Genomic DNA, 23,679 nt, shown 5'->3' on the forward strand with positions numbered 1-23,679 from the left:
CGATAGGAGACTTGGACCGAGTAGAATAAAATGTCGCTATTTTATTATGAACATTAGTGGGGACCTATTATATGAAGATAGGTTGAAAAGTGGTGAAGTCCTCCTTTAACTCTTTGAGTGCCACCCCTTTCACCACTAGAGGGCGCCCAGTGGCCATAGAAAATCCCATAGAGATATGCTGGTATATGCAGAAGCCCTGCAGCCATGACTTGCCTGAACACTTTCCTTTGTGCATGTACAGGAAGAGGATGAAGTTAGCTTGAAGTTAGCTATTGGCTACCAAGCATTTTAGAAGCCTTATTTTCGTCAACTTAGCCATGATTAAACCTTGCACACCTCATGCATGGGAAAAAAACAGAGAAGAATGAGCTCTAAAAAATCCAATGCAATCCTGGATTGCATTGGAGTGGATTTGTGCAGTTTGTTCACAGTTTTCAAACAAAAAAATCCGATTGGAAATCCGTTCAGGCATTCTTGAGATAATCGCCATTATGTTTTACATGTTATGTAAACAAACATGGCTGCCCTGTATGTTAGATGGGGTTGTATGGGGGTGGAACATGCAAAATCGCGATTGAAATCATGTTCACCAGATTTGATGGGGTCCAAAAAAATAAATCAAAAAAAATCAAAAAAAAAAAAATCATTTTTTTTTTTTTTTTTAAAGCCGAACTTGTTCGGGATCGGCACTCTGCGATACGCTAATAAAGCCGAACTAGTTCGGGATTGGCACTCAATGAGTTAAGACAATCAAAATAGAGCCCTATGTCTCAATGTGTTTTTACTGGTTAAATAAAGGTTAAATAAAATGACAGCATGTTACCGTTGTGAGAAGCGACCGCTTCGCTCCCTCGCTGCTTGTAGCCAAACACCAGGTCAATCCACTCATGGAGGTGTTCAGACACGTACTGACTCTCCAACGCTACCTTGTTCTTCTGGAGGAAGTCACTGGCGTCTGGAAATAACACACACTGCTGTCAGGATTATGACATTTGACAAGGCGATTATTTGTCACACAAATAATTGCGATTAGCGATTTAATCGTGTTTTTTTGTCGTGGAACACGGTCCAGACCGTATGATTACAAATTACATTTTTGTTTGTCTTAGGTTTTTACCTAGAAATAGTAGAAATAGTAGATGGTTTTGGTGTTGAACACACATTTTCTTTTTCGTTTTCCCCAACAAAGTGAATTTTTCAGATAGGAGGTTTTGCGTTTTGGCCCAGTAGGAGCGAGATCATTTAGCGACCTACAACCGGGTCGCGACGTGGTCGTTATTTTTCAGCGACCGGGTCGCTAAATCGAGCGACCGGGTCGCTAAATCGAGCGACCGGGTCGTTAAATCACCGACCGCGCCGCTAAACCGACCGACCCCGTCGCTAAATCTACCGACCTGCCTGCAGTTTTAGGTCGGTAGATTTAGCGACCCGGTTGGTACATCTAGTGACCCGGTCGGAAGATTTTGCGCCCCAGTCGATCGATTTAGCGACCCCGTCGCTCGCTTTAGCGGCGCGGTCGGTGATTTAGCGACGCGGTCGGTGATTTAGCGACCCGGTCGGGAGGTTGCGTGGCAGGTTAGCCTAACTGAGGTAAGGTTACTGAGGTTAGGGTTAGGGTTAGGGTTAGGGTTAGTAGCCCGGTGGTCGGTGGAAGCGACCACCGGTCGGTGGATTTACCTACCCAGTCGCTGGATTAGCGTCCCGGTCGGTGGAATTAGCGTCCCGGTCGGTGGAATTAGCGTCCCGGTCGGTGGTTTTAGCGTCCCGGTCGGTGGTTTTAGCGTCCCGGTCGGTCGACTTAGCGACCCGGTCGGTGTTTTAGCGTCCCGGTCGGTGGTTTTAACGTCCCGGTCGGTGGTTCTAGCGTCCCGGTCGGTGGTTTTACCGTCCCAGTCGGTCGATTTAGCGACCCAGTCGCTGAAAATTACCGACCACGTCGCGACCCGGTTGTAGGTCGCTAAATGATCTCGCCCTCTCTCTTTTGGCCATCGATATTTAATAACTTCATACAATATATCTTTTTATGCATTTCTGCTATTTCTACTATTTTTGAAATGTTTGAAAATGTATTTTCAACATGGAAATACTTTTATTACTATTACCTATTCTGCTACAACTAGCCCTTACCCGTTCAAAGATATGAGCTCTGAAATGATGTGCAGTGTGTGGGTTATGGGGTGTGCACTGTGCACACAGTATATGAGGGATGGAAAGTAACTTTAACTGGTGCTTACATGATAAAATGTAGGAGCATCAATGTAAGAAATACCCGTTTCGTTTAATGGCTACAGAGATACTGTGTACCGATCTGCATGATTTTTGGACAACATCTGTAACAGGGCCAGACCCCCCCCCCCCCCCGGGAAATACGGTAGTTGTGCACAAGATGTAACAGTAAATAACAACCTTGAACCTTACCAGCATTGAATACACAGTATATGTGTATGGAAATTACACTATTATCTTCTGTTAGGGCAGCGTATGGTTGTTGGTAAGTTTTTTTGTTTTTTTTTTGACAAAATATCACAGTACATACAAAGAGAACAGGACAAAAAGCAGTCACATACCTATAAAATAAATAAGTTCAAGGTTATACATTTAGGCATGATATTCATCACAGATTCTTCTAGTTTTCAAAGCTTTAGTGTTTGTACAGTGTTTAAAGGTTTCTAAGTATGACAACAGCAGGGCTTTAAAAACAACAGTATTTGGACGTCGGTTGGCAAATTTGGTACAATGAATATGAAACTTATATGAAACAAGAAAACCCATTTAGAACGGGTACACATTATTTGTGTATCATTATTTTATGCTTTAACGATTGAAAAATAGCAGATATACAAGCTCACAGCGCGGCACCGAGTGCCGCGCTGCGAGCTTGTAGATCTGCTATTTTTGAAAAATTGTGAAAATTAGAATTTTGACCCGAGTCTTTTGAATCCTTCTAAGATTTTTTGAAAAACCCTATGTTTCTATGTCAGCAATCTGGCCAGCCATCGTCAAAGAAAAGGTCCTTTTCACTTAAATGGAGCTCAGTTAGTTTGTTCTTGAGAGACTACTATGTCAGTGGTTCTCAAACCTTTTCATGTGAAGGACACCCAAAATGATATGTATTTGGCCACGGACCCCCATCTCAAAATATTTTGTTCCAGGGACCACCCAGAAGCAAAATTTGAGTTAAAAACGCTCGCTTTGAAAACACATATATTCAAAGATTTGCACACATTTTCACAACTTTTTTCAAAAAAATAGCAGATCTACAAGCTCGCAGCGCGGCACTCGGTGCCGCGCTGTGAGCTTGTATATCTGCTATTTTTCACTGGTTAAAGCAGGGATGTCAAACATGCGGCCCGCGGGCCGAATCCGGCCCGCGAGATGATTCAATCCGGCCCCCCAGGCTAGAGCATACATTTCTGAGCATTTAGAAAAAAAGTAAGTCTCTAGCCCATTCCTGTCAAGAGTTATGATTGTTTTAAGAATTAACCTAACTAATGTCTGTACACTGCAGGCTAGGTTTCTCCCACCTGGCAGTGATTGAGTTGATTGATTGGAATGTTAAGTGACCAGCTCTCTCTCTCTCTTTGAAGATGACAGCATTGCTAGGAATAGGGTGGTTGGTCTGGCTATGAATAATACCTGAACATACCTACAATATTCGAACTGTACTCAAAGATTACGCATATTAGACATGGAAATTAATGTTGTTAAAAAAAATAACTTATTTAAAAAATATAATAATAAAAATGTAAAGGTTTTATTATTCCGATATTTTCTGAATATGCCATTATTGTTAGTTACTTTTTTTTTTTTTATTATAAAATACAATAAAAATAATTATTGTCCTGCATCAATAATATTTTTTTAGCCATTTACAAATTATAGCGTACTGGAGACTATCAGGAATTTCTATTATCAAATGGTTTATTCTTATTGGCACTTCTTAAAGGAGTAGTTCACCCCCAAAATGCCATGGAGCCAATGTAGACTCATTCCTAAAACAGACATTTGATTACAATAAATGCATGCCTATTGATTCCGGATGGGGACCCAAATGCATTTGGGTCCCCATCCGGAATCAATGGGGGGAAGTGTACTATTATCACATTTTTGTCTTAGTAATGCGACAAATAAAATAAAGATATATTATTGAACTCAATTCTCCATGGCGTGAGTAATCAAAGAAAAAAAAGTCATTTTGGGGATGAACTACTCCTTTAAACAAATAGCATCTCTCGTACCTAACTGCAACTGTAATACCAATAATGAAAGTAGCTATTTTACTTAATAATGAACACAATTTGTAAAATGATATACTGCTACTGCTAGCTACAGCAGTGGCTGAGACGACAGGAAGAAAAACAGAGCAAACATGTGTGCGAGTGTGCATGCCATCCGATCCGCGACTGGTTCGGCCCTCTTCAAGTCGCCTTTCATCCAATGCGGCCCTCACCCCAAAATGAGTTTGACACCCCTGGGTTAAAGCATTCAATAATTCTAGACCTAAATGGGTTAAGAGAAGGTCGATAATATACACTTTTGTCTACATTCAGTTTATCATCATTTGAAAGACCTACCGGAGCTCCATGGTGGGAGGATGACGTCACCAACCATGCTTCCATTCTGCTTTCTCCCCAAGTCAAGACTCAGCCTGTTTACCAGGAAGCTACAGTCATCCCCATAGAATTCTGGAATCAACTAAAAAAAACATAAACACAAGCAACCACGCAAAGTCAAGATTTTGTTCAGAGAACACATCGATAAACGGACAAAAACATTATCAAATTGAAAGGGGGGGAGGGATAAAATAATAATAAATACATCCCACTAAGCACGCCGTCTAAAAGTTGTCTAATAGTGGTATAGATTTGAAAGTTTTTTTGTCGTCTAAACTTAGACAAGACGACTAATAGACATCTAATAGTCGTCTAAATATAGACGGTCTGCATTTAGACGGTCTGCATTTAGACGACTATTAGACGTCTATTAGTCGTCTAGTTTAAGTTTAGACAACAAAAAACTTTCAAATCTATACCACTATTAGACCACTATTAGACCACTTTTAGACGGCGTGCTTAGTGGGATGTTACACATTTGTACCTCTTTGAAGTCTGTTGCACCATCCAAGCAGTTTTTCCACGTTTCACCCATGCTGTAAGCACATACCAACTCTTTATTAACAGACACTAGGTCCAATAAGAAGACATACAAAAACACAACATTAAAAACGTCACACCAATAAATAAAATAAAAGAGAGCAATCAGAACACTAAAATAAGGCACTATACCAGTGTTTCCAAATGCAAGAGTGGTATTTCACATTACTGAACTGGGTTTTAGTCAGCAGCATGATAATCAAATTATTAGATACATTCAGACGACAAATAAACTTGAACGTCAAATCAGGGGCGTACCCAGGAATGAGAGTCAGGGTAGGCGAGATGCCAGCCGAAATGCCAGCGAAGTGCCACCCGAAATGCCAGTACCCCCCCCCCCCCCCTAAAATTATTAAAAAATATTATTTAAAAATAAATAATAATTATTATTATTTAAAAATAAATAATAATAATCACACATTTTAAAAATAGTTATAATAAAAACAATATTCAAGTAGGCCTATATTCAATGTAAGGGACAGGTCGAAAATGCCATGACCCCTCCTAAAATCTAAGTTTATGCCTAACCTCAAAGTGAGAAAATAAAATGAAAATTTTGGAATTTGGCTGCCATAAATAAAATTCGAACCAGTGAACCAGCAGGAACATTAGACTGAGAGTCAAATGACGAACTATGGGTTGCATATCTACTGTAAAAAGGCTGTGAGATATTCGTGTAATGCTTGTCATCCAGGATGGAGAATAAAATAAGTGGAAGTTTAGCATGAGGGAAAGTATATAGGCCTACCCAGTACAGGGAATTACTTGATATAGTCATAGACTACAGAGCAGTGGTGTAAAGTAACTAAGTACTTTTACTTAAGTACTGTACTTAAGTACAGTTTTGTGGTATTTCTACTTTACATGAGTATTTCCAATTTTCAATACTTTCACTTCTACTCCACTACATCTCGGATCCAAATATTGTACTTTTAATCCACTACATTTATTTGTAAACTTTTGTTACTAGTTACAATTTGAAGATATAAATTATGACATTATAAAACATATAGGCTACATTAACCAATTTAGCCCTATTTTATACCTTGGCTATTTGAAAATAGAAGATCTACAAGCTCACAATGTGTCATGATGGACACGTTGTGAGCTTGTAGATCTGCTATTTTCAAACGTATTGTACTTTAACTTTTGGTACTTTAAGTATATTTTGATGCCAATACTTTCATACTTTTACTCAAGTACATTTTGAATTCCAGCCTATTGCCTGTATAAGTATTGATACTTTTACTTAAGTAAAGAATGTAAGTAGTCTACTTTTTCCACCACTGCAACAGAGAAAACAAAGTTACACACATGTAGACAATGACAATCATGCCGCAAAATCAGTGCCAATGTGCATTTTCCATCATTAAACTCCAGCCCCAGCTCCAGCTGACTGCATGGTGTTGAAAACTACTCGGTCAAATCCAAGCAACACTCTAGTCAATTTCAGAGGACAGTAGGCTATAGCCTAGCTTTCAGGTAGAGGTGATTGCCATGAGAACAAAAGGCAAGCCGAAATTAATTTACATCTCAATGAAGGACTTGATTAGTTGACAAGTGGTCGCCTTCCCCCGCATACCAGTGAATGGGCAAGGAACGGGTTGAGCAACATTATGTCGGTAAGCTGGGCTTTTTGGGGGGGTTTATTTGTATTGTTAGACAGGATCAAAAATAAATAAAAGGCGAGCGCCTTTTCGCCTTAATGAGCCGTCCGCGCCTGCGTCAAATTTCTCAAAAGAGCATGACAAGTGCACACTCCTACTTCACAAAACAATTGACTGGCACTCGACCATCTTGGTTTTCCGAGTAGAATCCTCATACTATCATTGTATGGATGCTTGTCTGCTTATATTTTACCCACAAGGGGGCAGTATACATGCATCAACAGATTGTTAGGAGAATTCTAAAATGTGCTTTTATTTGAATCATTTGTATGTTTAAAGTGTTTACATTTGTCTTGTCATTAAAGATAGCTCATCATATTATTTGAGTTGCCAATAGCGTAAACATGAAACTGTGTCAGTAGTATGACCTTAAACTTGAACTGTGTTCATCAACTTGATATGAGATCTTAACCCATTTAGAACGGGTACACATTTTGTGTATCATTATTTCATGCTTTAACTATTGAAAAATAGCAGATATACAAGCTCACAGCGCGGCACCGAGTGCCGCGCTGCGAGCTTGTAGATCTGCTATTTTTGAAAAATCGTGAAAATTTGAATTTTGACCCGATTCTATAAGTGTCTTTTGAATCCTTCTAAGATTTTTTGAAAAACCTATGTTTCTATGTCAGCAATCTGGCCAGCCATTGTCAAAGAAAAGGTCCTTTTCACTTAACTGGAGCTCAGTTAGTCTGTTCTTGAGAGACTACTATGTCAGTGGTTCTCAAACCTTTTCATGTGAAGGACCTCCAAACTGATATGTATTTGGCCACGGACCCCCATCTCAAAATATTTAGTTCCAGGGACCACCCAGAAGCAAAATTTTAGTTACAAACATTAGCTTTGAAAATACATATATTCAAAGATTTGCACACATTTTCACGACTTAAAAAGAAATAGCAGATCTATAAGCTCGCAGCACGGCACTCGGTGCCGCGCTGTGAGCTTGTATGTCTGCTATTTTTCAATAGTTAAAGCATAAAATAATGATACACAATAATGTGTACCCGTTCTAATGGTTATAAGGTTAAAATGTCCTATATATCTACCTATCAATCTGTGCCCCTCTTCCCTAAAACAATCTTGCCAATGCTCCACGAGTCCTTTGTAAGACATTATGGCGGGCCAGAATATAATAAAAATGGCTAATTAGAAAACTGGATCTTGAGAAAAACCACCTTATATGCAACAATAACGATATTGCTGTAAAAAAAGGTACATTTGTGTTGTATATAACTGCATACTGATAGAACTGTGTGTGTAATTAAAATGTTACAGTGGCAAATAGAAACGCTCACTGTAATCAGTGAATGTTGCACGAGGTCATTCAGTTGATTAAGAAGTGAAAAAGAATGTTTTGTCTGGAACGGAAGCCATACTGCTTGTCAAACAGAGAACAGGAGCTCTTTCATTGTTCGTACAGAGAGATACAGTGTAATGTTTACTTTAAACTCATTTAGGCCTAGAATTATTGACTGCTTTAACCAGTGAAAAATAGCAGATATACAAGCTCACAGCGCGGCACCGAGTGCCGCGCTGTGAGCAAAAATAATTGTGCCTTTATACCATTTGTTCTCAAAGTGCGGTCCTTGGGGTATAAACAAAACAAAAAAATCGCCTATACTGATGAAAATCCCAAATAGGGACACCAGGTTGAAAATGTCTCAAGAGAATGCAGAGGACTAACCTGTTAAACATGCGATCAGCATGCAGAATGCAGAGGACTAACCTGTTAAACATGCGATCAGCATGCAGAATGCAGAGGACTAACCTGTTAAACATGCGATCAGCATGGTCATAACGTCCGTTCTGTAGACACAGCATGTGCTCTGGTGCTGCGAGGAAAAAGGAGCAGTGTTTAGGACAAAGATAAGATCAAGAAAAAGGATATTTAACCACTTAAACCAGGTCTATACTAGGCCCACTACTGTTTTCACTCTACACCAAATCTCTTTGATGATAATAGCCAATCGACAGTATAAGCTCACAACGCAAGTTGATAGCTTGTATATCTGCTAGTTCCACAGAATGTTCGATATGCCCAGAATAGGGAAGCTATAGTGTATGTATGTGGTTAAACATACAGTAGATACAATTCATTACATTATTTGGGTATAAACAGTTGCCGGCAACATTTATTAACAGGCAGTACGAATGTGTCTCCAATGGAATTTATTGGTATATTCTGTCCTTCCTTGGTAGAAAATAATATTTGAAGGCTATTCAAATTTTAATAAAACCAGATATTCGGGCTGATATGCGTCCCTCATATCTAGACTGAAGTACAAACAACCCCAAAAAACATATTGCCTCTAGTCTGGAGGGACACGGCTGCCTCAAAATCCCATAGAATGTACAGTACGTATTTATGTATAGTTTACAGTATAAAACAGGGGTTTTCAATGTTTTCAGGCCAAGGACCCCTTAGTTGAGAGAGAGGTGAAGCAGGGACCCCCACAACCTGTTCATAGATTCCATATAGTTTCATTGTTTGACAGCACAATCACCAGTGTATTTTGGATTCATGTCAATTTGTGTTTTCAAATATTTAACCACTTGAGCCGTCATCACCTAATAAACTTGACCTTTTACTCTGTACTTAGTCTGCTCTTTTTCACCTCTACACCAAACCTCTTTGCAGAAAATAGCCGATCTACAAGCTCACAACGCCTCGCAGCGCGAGGCGTTGTGAGCTTGTAGATCTGCTATTTTTGGCAACAGTTCTTAGAAAATGGACACTAGGGTTCAAGTTGTTAAAGGTATATCCAGTGATTGTATTTCATTCAAATAAAAAATATAATTGGTAAATTTTCCATTCATTCTCCTAACTAGAATGTGTGCTGACCATATAAGGACTTCAAACATGGCCCGTGTTGCGAGCATAGCTATATTAGGTTTTCAGAGGTGGCCAGCCAGTCCTCGACCAATCAGGGTAGAGTATGACCGTAGTTATGTTATGTTTAGCTATGATGGTCAAAATAAAAGTTTTGAGAACCACAGTCGCTCTGAATTAAGAACATCTGCTAAATGCCTAGATTGTAAACTACTGAACTCATAAAATAACACAGTCTCGTAGTAAATCAGTATCATACATATCCTGAAGCTGGAGACGTAGGCCTACCGATATTCAGTGATTGGGTCTAATGATCAAAACGAGAACATTATAATGGTGTAAAAAATCTATAAAGAACTAAACATTTCCACGCTGTAAGGCCAGTAAGGGACAAGATGACCCCCAGCCACTTTCATTATCACTGAATACACCTTTAATATAAAAAGGATTGGAAGATTTGGAGGACCCCCTGTAGAAACTCTGAGGACCCCCTGGTATAAGAGTTGAAGGGAATGAATGGACATACCCACTCTGACCAGGTAAAACAGGACGTAACCTGGAGATGAGTAGTGACTGCCGTACATGAAGCGGGGCTCAGGCATGCCTCTGTAGCGGCTCTGGAGACAAGAGAGAAACATGAGTGGCAAAGGAGAAACACTACAAGCAATAAAGTGGCATTTACATGGCATTGTCCACTTGACTCCACTGGCTTTACTTTGTTTAGAATCACCTCAATGTTAACTGGTCGATTCGTCATAACAACGCCCACCTTTAAAATGCTAAACCGCAGTTTTCCCAGACTTTTCCTTGCCAAGAACCTGCACATAGTACCAGTACCAGGCAGGGGGGCAACAGTTAATTGAACGTATCCATTATACAAAATAATAATCCATCCATCTGCAACCGCTTATCCGGAATTGCGTCCTCGGGGCGTCCTCCCGCAGAGAGCTCCAAACTTCCCTTGACAGGGCTTCATTTGCCATGGAAGACCTCCCTAGGGAGATGTTCATGAGGCATCCGTACTAGATGCTCCCTAGGGAGATGTTCATGAGGCATCCGTACTAGATGCTCCCTAGGGAGATGTTCGTAAGGCATCCGTACTATATGCTCCCTAGGGAGATGTTCATGAGGCATCCGTACTAGATGCTCCCTAGGGAGATGTTCGTGAGGCATCCGTACTAGATGCTCCCTAGGGAGATGTTCGTGAGGCATCCGTACTAGATGAAGACCTCCCTAGGGAGATGCTCGTGAGGCATCCGTACTAGATGCTCGAGCCACCTAAGCTGGAGCGAAGGAGCAGAACGTATCTTGTGGATGACTGAACTTCTAGATTATTTGATTCATCGAAAGAATAATCGCTAAGAAAATAATCGATCGTTGCAGGCCTGGTCCTTTTCTTAATGGAAAACCAAATAAGGTGAGTAGAGTGGAGTGGAGCAGAGCTGGAGAGGCCAAACTAAGGTCATGGGATCTCACCAGCAGCTAGGGCTGTCACGATATGACATTTTACATGACGATTAATTGTCACTCAAATAATTGGCGATTAACGATTTAATTGTGTTTTTTGTCGTTGGTAATTACATTTCTGTTTGGCTTTTAGGCTTTGAAGTTGCACATGGCAGATATGACACATAAATATACAAAGAAATGACTGACATATTTGACAACTTACTACTTAAAAAATAACTTTGACTACTATTTCCACTATTTCAGAAATAGTGGAAATAGCAGATCTACAAGCTCACAACGCGTCGCGACGCGTTGTGAGCTTGTAGATCTGCTATTTCCACTATTTCTGAAATGTTTCGACATTCACGATTATGACGATTATGACAAAATAATTGCGATAACGTCAAATAATCGCGATTAGACGATTATGTAATAATTGTGACAGCCCTACCAGCAGCCTCTCCAGTCGCTCCTGGTTCAGCGCTCCAACAGGCCTGCCCAGGTCCCTGAACGTGGCTGCATTGGTCAGATCTACAGCAGCAGACAGAGAGGAGAGGAGGGGATGTAACATTTAGGGCTGTCACAATTATTACATAATCGTCTAATCGTGATTATTTGACATTATCGCAATGATTTTGTCATAATCGTCATAATCGTGAATGTTGAAAAATGTCAGAAATAGTGGAAATAGCAGATCTACAAGCTCACAACGCGTCGCGATGCGACGCGTTGTGAGCTTGTAGATCGGCTATTTCCACTATCAAAGTTATTTTTTAAGTTTTCCACCGGCAGCGATAACGATGACGATAGCCATAAAATATCACAGCGATAATTATGCCTTCACATTGATGTCCGATAAAGTTATCGGACATCAATGTGAAGAGGCGCCAATTAACAGCCACTCGCGCAGAGCGCACCTCGAGCTGTTTGTCAGAGACCCAGTTCCATATCACTGTGATCTTAACCACATCGTTGTTGATCCTAACGATGTAGTTGTCGGCTATCGTTGTCTTTATCGGTGTTGAGTGGATGCTGCCGATCCACTTCAATTGAAAACCCACTTTTTTAAATAGTTATCGTCATCGTTATCGCTGCCAGTGGAAAAGGGCCTTAAAGTTGTCAAATATGTCAGTAATTTCTTTCTATATTTAGTGTATGTGTCATATCTACCATGTACAACTTCAAAGCCTAAAAGCCAAACAGAAATGTAATTATCAACGACATAAACACAATTAAATCGCCAATTGTTTGAGTGACAATTAATCGTCATGTAAAATGTCATATCGTGTGACAGCCCTAGTAACATTGGTCAGATCTACAGCAGGACACAGAGAGGAGGGGAGGGGATATAACCAGGGGTGTCGCACCAAATTCTGGGCCCCTGTACAAGCATTCACTGCGGGCCCCCCATATTAGACTGGGAACGCATTATTACGCATTATTTTGTGCTTTGACTATTGAAAAATAGCAGAAATACAAGCTCACAGCACGGCACCGAGTGCCGCGCTGCGAGCTTGTAGGTCTGCTATTTTTTTTTAAACCGTGAACATTTGTGCAAGAAACCTATGTTTCTATGTCAGTGGTGCTCAAACTTTTTCATGTGAAGGACCCCCGAAAATGATAGGTATTTGGCCACGGACCCCCATCTCAAAACATTTAGTTCCAGGGATCCGCCAGAAGCAAAATTTGAGTTACAAATGTTCGCTCAAGAAATACATATATTCACGACTTTTCAAAAATAGCAGATCTACAAGCTCACAGTGCGGCACTCGGTGCCACGCTGTGAGCTTGTATATCTGCTATTTTTCAATAGTTAAAGTATAAAATAATTAAGGCCTCTCCACCTTGGGCCCTAGTAACTCAGTCCCACTTCCCCCCCCCCCCTTGTGACGCCCCTGCATGTAACATTGGAGGGAATAGGGGCACTAGGAGCAAAGTTAAATACTTTGTGCCCTGGTTGTCCAAGGGGCTAGCTTCGTTCGCTGGAAATGACGCCACTTCCGGGTTCTCCTTGAATCTCTGCTGTTACTATTAAATGGCCCAGCAGATGTCGCTATTTCACATGTCTTCTACTGGTGTACCTAGCTGTGGGCTGGCGTAGTCGGAGATGACCCAGGGGAAGACGGGGTACTGGGACAGGTCGTTGCAGCTGCGGTCCGCCAGGTTGTTGAGGTGCACCAGGTACTGGTGGTTACTGATGTGGCCGCGCTGCCACTGCAGCATGTAGCTCTCTGCAGTGTGCTCCGTCATGTGGTTCTCTGAGCACACACACACATGAAAACCAAATGGTAAACAGACTCGGTTTCACAGATGTTATTCCTACTTGGGCAGTGATGTTACTAGGTTTTCAATGTAACGGGTCCCGGGACCCACAGGTGGTCATTCAAATGGGTCCCAGAAAAGTTTTATGAGTCCTCAATACAATGTTTTCGAGCGCTGTGAGCTTGTAGATCGGCTATTTTCTAAATGTTTGCCTATTTCTTATATTTATTTTACAATTTGGCTAATGTTTGAACATGTGCCCCTAATGAATTCGGGCGCGCAAAATGGCGTCGGACGTCGCTGGAATCAAAACATTGACGTTACTATCGCCTGTTTAAGACTTTCTACGTGGATTTTATTTGTGTTAACGTAGTGTAAAGTAGGATGCTTTCACCCATGAAAAATGGTGGTGTCTGTGGAATTTTAAAATGTTTTTCTTTTACCGCGACCCGGTAAATTATTTTAACATGGACTCCAATGGAGGCGCATCCCCGGGACCCCAGGACCATGACATGAATGAGTACTGGGCGACTTGAATGAGTTTCTGATGCGGGATGCGCACGTAATGACATCACTGCTTGGGAGAGTGTTTTTTGCAGGTCTTTAACCCATTTAGGCCTAGAATTATTGAATGCTTTAACCAGTGAAAAATAGCAGATATACATTAAGCTCACAGCTGCGAGCTTGTAGATCTGCTGTTTTTGAAAAAGTCGTGAAAAATGTGTGCAAATCTTTGAATATATGTATTTTCAAAGCGAATGTTTGTAACTCAAATGTTGCTTCTGGGGGGTCCCTGGAACTAAATATTTTGAGATGGGGGTCCGTGGCTAAATACATATCATTTTGGGGGTCCTTCACATGGAAAAGTATGAGAACCACTGACATAGTAGTCTCTCAAGAACAGATTAACTGAGCTCCAGTTGAAGTGAAAAGGACCTTTTCTTTGACGATGGCTGGCCAGACTGCTGACATAGAAATGTAGGGTTTTCAAAAAATCTTAGAAGGATTCAAAAGACACTTATAGAATCGGGTCAAAATTCTAATTTTCACGATTTTTCAAAAATAGCAGATCTACAAGCTTGTGAGCTTGTATATCTGCTATTTCTTTCTTTCTTTTCAATAGTTAAAGCATAAAATAATGATACACAATAATGTGTACCCGTTCTAAATGGGTTAACATTCACCAGGTTAGCATTCACCAGTGCCGGCAGGTTAGCATTTCACCAGGTTAGCATTCACCAGTGTTAGTTTTACTGAGGTTAGGGTTAAGGTAAGGTTTAGGTCTATCCCCGTCCCCCTGACTTTCGTCACCTCCGCACAGCCAATCACAAGCTTCCGCTGCCTTAACCCAGTTGCTTTTTTGATACACTCGGACTGAAAGACCTTCAAAAAACACTCAAAAAACACTCCCATGCCTACTTTATATATGAACAATTGCCGATGTACAAGCTTGCAGAAGACCTATTTTCAGTCGATAGTTTGAGGTTGAGCAGAGCTGTGTTGCAATAAGCGCTGTAAAACTCCCTCTTGTAATAACTTGACAATACTATTTTCATTTTACTGACCCAGGAAAGTGGCGATGTAGTAGTATATTTCATCTCGGTCAGCAGTGTTGTAAAACTTCAGGTAGATGTCAGAGCGGGAGTCGTTCTCAGTGCAGAACACCTCCAGGCCCTGAGTAATACGAGGACACACGCACGCACGCACGCACACACACAGCTATTTAAAAAAAGAATCTTGAAAGTATTTGGTTTTTTTCTTTAATAGTTTTGTCTTCTGGGGGTCCCTGGCACCACAACACCTTTTCAGATGGGGGTCCAAGGCCAAACACATGTACATTTGGGGGTCCTTGACATGGGACACCAGGGTTGACGTGTAAGTTTGAATGTGTCCGTCTACCAACTCACCAGTGGTCTGAGACCGTGTCGTCTCTTGTAGATCCGTCTGACACTGTGCAGCTTGATTTGAATCACCTGTTCCTAAAACACAGTGGAGTTAGAGATACAAATACATTAATGTGACCTGAATGAACTAAACAAAAAACTAAAGAAAGGGAGAACCAACTATAAATTGTAACAAGTCGAGTTGTTTCACAACAGCTGGCATAAAATAAAACAGATGTGAAACAACTGTATGTCGAATATACTGCACAGTAGAGCTAGGTCATAGTTGCGACCGTTTTATGCCCATATATGGAGTTCCCTGATGTCATCAATACAGTATTAAGCCCATATCCAACAGGACTTCATATGGGAATGCCCATATATGGAGGCCACATACCACACTAACGCAGGTTCTACAGACAGGGATCTCCATGTATGGGCATAAAATGATGTCAGATGTCATAGACATCATAGGACTTTCACATAACAAATAACTGAGTAAGCATGTTTTGGCTCTCACAGCATATCTCCATATACAGTACATGGATCTCCATATATGGGTACCAGGGGTCTCCATATATGGGTAACTGGTCCGATATACATCACTGGCCAGATGGCCAAGAACTGGCACGTCCTGAGGCGTCTTACTAGTAAGTATATTCTACTCCTGATGAAAGCATGATTCGGATTGGTCAGTCAAGGCCTTTGTTATTTCCTGACGGCAGGCACCTGTCTCTGCATTCAAATTTAAATTTAGTGCAAAAGTAGCAGATCTACAAGCTCAAAACGCTTGTGGATCTGCAACTTTTGATACAATTGCGTGACGCTGTAGCATGATCAATTAGGGCAGGGGTCTTCAACATTTTCAGACCCCTTAGTTGAGAGAGAGATGAAGCAGGGACCCCCACAGCCTGTTCATAGATTCCATATAGTTTCATCGTTTGACGGCACGATCATCAGTGTATTTTGGATTCATGTCAATTTGTGTTTTCAGATATTTAACCACTTGAGCCGTCAATACTTAATAAACTTGACCTTTCACTGTGTACTTAGTCTGCTCTTTTTCCCATCTACTCCAAAACTCATTGCCAAAAATAGCTGATCTACAAGCTCACAGAGCTTGAAGATCTACAAGCTCACAGAGCTTGTAGATCTGCTATTTTTGGCTAAAGTTCTCAGATGGACGTTAGGGTTCAAGGGTTCAAGTGGTTAATATAAAAAAAAGTTTCTATCAAACAAAGATTTGGAGGACCCCCTGTAGTAACTCTGGGGACCCCCCTAGGGCTTCATAACTCACTGGATAGCTATTGAGAGGCTGGAAGTACAGACTTTCATCCGTTATGCACACGTGACCTGGATTTGACACCAGCGGCAGGACCATCTCCACCGTGCACTCCATGTGCGGCCTCTCTGCAACACTCTGAAAGCTTACAAGGACAAACTGTTATTAGAATGCTGCTGAAAGACTATTTTTACACATTTAAAGGTGATACACCATGACATTTCACTTTTCCTATTTTAAAACCTTTTTTTGGGGTCCCACTAGCACCTTCTATCCTCACAAAGTGCCATTTCTGACCGTTGTGTCATTCTCTGGTTTTGAGAAGGCGAAGGTTAAAAGTAATCCCACGGGTTCTCAAAACAGGCTATCCAGATTTGCTGCCGATTGTGACGTCATCTGCCGATTGTGACAAAATGAGAGAGGCTCTCTATTCAGGAGTGGTCATTTAGCCTCAAACCTTTTGAAAAAAGTTTTTGGGACATAAACAATATGACATAAATACTTTTTAAATGCATGGTGTATCACCTTTAAGCTTTCAGAGTTACTCTGGATTTTACTGCACAACAAATGTCTATTCTGGGAGACTTATACAAACACAAATAGATGTGTAGCTTATTTAACCACTCCCTACTTAATTATATGACAAAAATAGCAGATGCACAAGCTCACAATGCATGGCACCGTCCGCTGTGACGTGTTGTTTTTGATATTTTGGAAGTATAAAAAAGTAAAGAAAGGAAAACTCACACCAGGGATAATAAGCTTAAAAGGTGTGATGTCATGCCTCGAAAAGTAACATTATGATACAGTAAGTCACATGGTCTCTCTGTAAATGGTCTGACCGTATCACAGATTGATCTCTGGCAGCGCAGCTCACACTGACCATGAGGAATCAACATAAAATGCATTTTTATTGTAATTCTGTGCATATAATATATATATATGTACCCGTTTGGATATCTTAGTTACACCAATATTGTTCGTGTGAACTAGTTTGTTTATGCATATTCATTGTAATTATCAAAATCACTATTTGGATTTATCGCTCTGCTTGTCCATGCTGCACCACACTAGCCTGACTGCAAGCGTCAAGACTCTATCACACACTTCGTTTACACAACACCACCACTACCAACAGGGGGTGGTGTTGTGCAGTCTGGTTTATTAACCAGGCTAGCACCACACTGTATGTGTCTGACCCCCTGCTGACCGGGGTAAAATCCAGCCTTCAACCCAGGCTTGTCAACTCTCCTGGATTTCCCAGGAATCTCCTGGATTTTGAACCCCTCTCCTGGGAGTCTCCTGGATTGTCAAATCTCCTGGATTTCTCCTGGATTTTGTATCAAACTCCAGAACACAGGAAATGACATCTACTATGTTAAACATTTTCTGGGGGAGGACCCCCAGACCCCCCATTTTAGAGGTGGGGGCAATGCATGCAAGAAAGATCATACAGATATTCACTTAAGTAATGACTTAAAGATGAGAAATCATTATTAAAGATGTCCTTTTGCTTCAGTCATCAAATCTGTACACCAACATTTGGCATTTTAAGGCTGAAATTGTACCCATGCTAGTAAAGCAAGCCTGATAAAAGTATCAAACATGCACAAAATCCACCAGAACACAGGAGATTAAATCTAGCCTACTATGTTAAAAATGTTCTGGGGGAGAACCCGCTTTAGGGGTGGGGGCAATGCATGCAAGATTATAGATATTCACTTAAGTAATGACTTACAGATGAGACATCATTACTAAAGATGTCTTACTTTGCTTCTGTCATCAGATCTGTACACCTACTTTTGGCATATTAGGCTGATTGTACACATGCTAGTAAAGTAAGCCTGATAAATGTATCAAACATGCACAGAACTCAACAGAACACAGGACAATATATCTATTAATTAGGGCTGGGATGCGATTAAAATTTTTAATCTAATTAATTACAGGCTCTGTGATTAATTAATCGCAATTAATCACATTTTAATCGCACATCGATATTTGACCCGAGAGGCTTTTTTTTTTCAAGTAAAACACATTTTGTTGTACAAGTGAATTTTTTAAATCTAAATTTTGCATCCACTGGGCCAAGCAAAGCGCTCTGATCGGCTACTTCTCCCTTTGTGTTTGTTGTCTCTTCTTGGTTGGTGCATCGCTATGATCGGTATGCCTGAAACTGAAGGTTCTGTGGTGCAAAAACTAAGTGCGATTAAAATGCGTTAATTCTTTTAATCGAGTTAATTTTCTGTAATTAATTAATCACAATTAATCAGTTAAAGTCCCAGCCTTACTATTAATACGTTTTGGGGAGAGGACCCCCCAGACCCCAGTTGGGGAGTTCCGCGCACCCCCCAAAAATAAATCTCCTGGATTCTGACAGTCCAATGTTGACAACCCTGTCAACCGCCCTACAGCGGGGGTGGGAATTCCATAGCCACAATTACAATTAAAATACATTTTCATGTGAGTTTCCTGGTTAGTTGTGGGAGCGGGGGAACAAGGAAAGGGACTGACAAAACTTCTCTCTTGCAGTGTAAGCATAGGGGAGGAGCCTTACAACAGTACAGTAGATACGTGTTATATATTATAAATGTGGGGAATACTTACAATATAAAATAGACCCTGTGCGCATCGTAATGTCGTCAATCATATTAGCTAATCGGATTTACCATTTTTTGCGTGTCATAACCCGTTTAAAAGAGTAAATTGAGATCAAGATCAGCAGAAAGTGGTAAAGAAAACGTGTTTTCTGAGGAGAACTTGTGACCTTGGAAAATTATATTCATAATATTAGGCCTATTAGTGTCAATTAGCAACACATACATGAAGCCATTAACCCATTTAGAGCGGGTACACATTTTGTGTATCATTATTTTATGATTAAACTATTGAAAAATAGCAGATATACAAGCTCACAGCGCGGCACTCCTTGTAGATCTGCCATTTTTGAAAAATCTTGAAAATTCGAATTTTGACCCGATTCTATAAGAGTCTTTTGAATCCTTCTAAGATTTTTTTGAAAAACCTATGTTTCTATGTCAGCAATCTGGCTAGCCATCATGAAAGAAAAGGTCCTTTTCGCTTAACTGGAGCTCTGTTCTTGAGAGACTACTATGTCAGTGGTTCTCAAACATTTTCATGTGAAGGACCCCAAAAAAGATATTTATTTGGCCACGGACCCCCATCTGAAAATATTTAGTTCCAGGGACCCCCCAGAAGCGAAATTTGAGTTACAAACGTTCGCTTTGAAAATACATATATTCAAAGATTTGCACACATTTTCACGACTTTTTCAAAAATAGCAGATCTACAAGCTCGCAGCGCGGCACTCGGTGCCGCGCTGTGAGCTTGTATATCTGCTATTTTTCACTGGTTAAAACATTCAATAATTCTAGGCCTAAATGGGTTAATACTGTAGCACAATAATTTATCATATAGACCCTAACATGACAACCACATATAAGTTGCATACGAGACTTCAGACAGCCAGTCATGACTGTGACAGACAGCAACATTACACGGTATTAAATCGCTATCACAACAGCATACCATGCATCCATACACTTCAGCTTCATATGAACATACTTGTTTTTGTCAAACGATGATCTTGCAAGTCGTGACTGCAGGTTAGCTTCAATCTAGGAAGAGAGAAGTGTAAATTAATCAATAGTTTTTTTAGGACAGTTGTTCTCAAACATTTTCACGTCAAGGACCCCCAGATTCATATGTAGTTGGCCACAGACACGCACACAACTGAAGCCATTTGTGCAAGGGACCCCGTAATAAGAGAATATTAATTATTCTCTTACCTTGCACCAAATCTTGGCAAATCTCGATAAAGATTTACGAAGATTTGCCAACAGTTTCCGACACAAGCCAAAATTGTTTCTCGTTTTGCAGGGGACCCCACACTGAGAGCAAGAATACCATAACAAGTATACTTAATTAAGGTCATTACTCATTTTATTTTCATAATTACAATTATGTAGTTGAATATTGCAGTAAATACTACAAAAGTGTGGCTAGAGATGGACTGATTGTTAGCTTAGTGTTAGCTTGTAATGCACTATGTTTGATATTCAAATGATGCCTTGTCCAAACATCCTGTATGCCATACAGGATGTTTGGACAGGACCGATGCAACCACTCGCACCATGCAACCACTCAACCATTATTCCCCATGACAGTCGCAAGGTGCGTTGCATTGGTGTGATATGGCCTCAAAACTGTTTGGATGCAAGGAGTTGTGAGTAGTTGCACTGGTGCGGCTTGAGCCTTTATGCAACAGAACATACAGTAGACCCCCGTTTTATAAGATTGTATATCTCTGGGACCCCCAATCTACACTGCATAATCGTCAGTGTTAATATACTGTACCTCTGAGTTACAGACATGTAAGGGTCAAGTTGGTTCCTCCTAACTATAAACCAGGGGTCTTCAACAGGGGGTCCAGGACCCCTAGGGGATGCTCTGAGTTACTACAGGGGGTCCTCCAAATCTTTATGTGATAGAAGCTTTTTTTTCTCCTTTTGTATATTAACCGCTTGAACCCTAGCGTCCATATTCTGAGAACTTTAGCTAAAAAAAAAGCTCTGGGGCGCCCGCTGGCCTAGTGGTCAAGGCGCATACCACATACTCGGCTATGATGCCTGCTGGCGTCGCCGGTTCGATTCCCGATCTGGACGACCTTTGCCACATGTCCTTCCCCATCTCTCTCCCCATTTCCTGTCAGTCTACTATCCTATCAAATAAAGGCATAAAAAGCCCAAAAACAAATCTTAAAAAAAAAAAAGCTCTGAGCTTGTAGATCGTCTATTTTTGGCAAAGTGTTTTGTTGTAGAGGGGAAAAAGAGTACAGAGTGAAAGGTCAAGTTTACTAAGTATTGACAGTTCAAGTGGTTAAATATCTGAACACACAAATTGACCCTAACAAAAACCCTAATCCAAAATACACTGATGATTGTGCTGTCAAACAATGAAACTATATGGAATCTATGAAAAAGTTGGGGGGTCCCTGCTTCATCTCTCTCTCAACTAAGGGGTCCTTGGCCTGAAAACGTTGAAGACCCCTGCTATAAACCATTTAGCTGGGGACACCCTGGACCCCACACTGAGAAGCAGTGATTACTCACCATGGCTGTCTGGTCTCCAAGCTTATCCAGGCAGGATGCTCTGTGAAGCTGACATTAGAAAACCACACAACCAAGGTTATTACGGTTTTGTATTTGTCATTGTTTTTTATTTCGATTTCAGTTTTGGTTTTGATTCCATTTCAACCACTAAAAACCCCGGCATTAGTATTGTGGGGAAAGCGTTCGCAGGAAATAGCAGGTGTATAAATGCTAACATACCTGTAGCAACGTTTGGACCACATCCTCGGTTTTATTCCAAACCTCCAGCTGAAACACAACCCTGATCTGTTTTCCCTGGTAAAAGAACGGAGGGGTCATTCAACATGAGACTAGGGCAGGGGTCTTCAACAACAATCAAAAAGGAAACAATCAAAAATCTAAACTAAGAAATGTAGGTACGCGTAAACGGGAATAAATATGTGTAAACGCTTGGAAAACTAATTTACGGGACCATAAGAAGGAGACATCAAATTTCTCTTTGGGTCTGGAGTTAACACATCTGGTGCCAACCCGAGTTTCCCGAGTTTGTATTGGTACCACCCCTGTGCCAACCCCGAGTTTCCCGAGTTTGGGCCGTTTTTGAAGAAAAAATAAAAATAAAAAATTCAAAAAAATAAATTCAAAAATTTTATTTTTTGACCTCCAGAAATGTATTAGGCATGATCGCGATTGCGAAATTGCATGTTTAACCCCATACCAACCCATTCTTTCAAACATGGCAGCCATGTTTATTTACATCTGAAGAAAACATAATGGCTGCTAAATCATGAATGCCTGAACGGATTTCCAAGCGGATTTTTTTGTTTGAAAGCTGTGAACAGTGTGCACACACGTGGTGCATCATCTAGGCATGGGCGTGCACGATCCGTGCACTATAAATTACATAGAGGTCTATGGAGACCATGGCATCGCGGGACATTGAAGAGAAAAAATCATTGCAACATAAGTGTTAAATGTTGGGGAATCACTGCACCACAGTACAGTAACACTTACCCTTTCAATCCTGTACGGCGCGATCACATTGTTCTCTTTGATATGGTACACCTGAAACCCATAACAATTTGTACATTTATTTACAACCGATATACTTTAAAAAATCCCAGTCTGTCAATGCATGAGCGATGACGCATGTTTTAAGGCCAAAATCAAATGTTTTAAGGCCAAAATCAAATCAAAATATGTATAGAGCACACACCTGTTCACATAGGATAGAGATCCTAGAAGGCTTGTTCCTAAGAGGAAGACATCACTCAAATAAGTGGAAAACACATTCAGTATTTCAGTATTCAAATTAAAAAATGGCAAAAGTAGCACATCTACAAGCTCGAAACACATCGCATGTGGATCTGATACATGTCATGCTTTTGTGTGACACTGTAGTATAGGGTTCCCCAATTAGTTTTCCCCAAGGGCCGAAATTATATCTAGGGTACCAAGCCGAGGGCCACAACATTGCAGGAGGCGACGCCGGCGTTCCCGCTACCCCAGCGACAGTTCAGATATCGTCCTTGTCGGGTGAAAATCTTGTATGTCCAAAACCGTTCGTTTTGCATTTATCTTTTTTTAAATTATTTAAACTAGTGAAAACAGCCGATCTACAAGCACACAACGCCGAGGCGTTGTGTGCTTGTAGATCTGCTGTTTTCACTACTTTTGTGCGACGGCCTTGTATGATTTGCGAAAGAACATACGAATTTGGAGATACAAGATTTCCAGCCGACAACGATGATACACTAGTGTTGTTGCTGCTCTTATACCATCATTATTACTGGGGTTGGTGTGGGCCAGACAGTAGCCCCCCGCGGGCCGCAAATGGCCCACGGGCCGCCTATTGGGGAACCCTGCTGTAGTAGGTCAAACAGGAAATTAATTTAGAGGTTTCTGCCCGACAGCGACGATATACTGTATGTAGTATCACAGTACTCCATTACACTATGTTTATTGTTACTACTTACTGTTGTGTTACTACTGTACACAGTATCGCATTCGCAGTACTCCCTTACTGTGTGTATTGTTAC

At 40.8% G+C, this 23,679-nt stretch overlaps 1 protein-coding gene across 1 annotated transcript in view; it reads right to left on the reverse strand.

Moving 5' to 3' along the window:
* The window catches only part of nsmaf (neutral sphingomyelinase (N-SMase) activation associated factor), a 59,782-nt gene that overhangs the window by 26,099 nt on the left and 10,004 nt on the right, over positions 1-23,679 (reverse strand). Inside the window, exons 5-19 of the mRNA XM_080752183.1 lie at positions 22,857-22,893; positions 22,655-22,705; positions 21,881-21,955; positions 21,662-21,709; positions 20,115-20,167; positions 16,545-16,674; positions 15,272-15,343; positions 14,930-15,038; positions 13,184-13,360; positions 11,554-11,633; positions 10,180-10,270; positions 8,592-8,655; positions 5,098-5,149; positions 4,575-4,695; positions 824-955 (exon numbers count right to left, since the gene is read on the reverse strand). Of these exons, the coding sequence (XP_080608309.1) occupies positions 824-955; positions 4,575-4,695; positions 5,098-5,149; positions 8,592-8,655; positions 10,180-10,270; positions 11,554-11,633; positions 13,184-13,360; positions 14,930-15,038; positions 15,272-15,343; positions 16,545-16,674; positions 20,115-20,167; positions 21,662-21,709; positions 21,881-21,955; positions 22,655-22,705; positions 22,857-22,893 (1,292 nt within the window). The remainder of the gene's footprint in view (positions 1-823; positions 956-4,574; positions 4,696-5,097; positions 5,150-8,591; positions 8,656-10,179; positions 10,271-11,553; positions 11,634-13,183; positions 13,361-14,929; positions 15,039-15,271; positions 15,344-16,544; positions 16,675-20,114; positions 20,168-21,661; positions 21,710-21,880; positions 21,956-22,654; positions 22,706-22,856; positions 22,894-23,679) is intronic.

The sequence above is a fragment of the Nannobrachium achirus genome (assembly GCF_963921795.1).
Source record: "Nannobrachium achirus genome assembly, chromosome: 21".
NCBI classification, from domain to species: Eukaryota; Metazoa; Chordata; class Actinopteri; order Myctophiformes; family Myctophidae; genus Nannobrachium; species Nannobrachium achirus.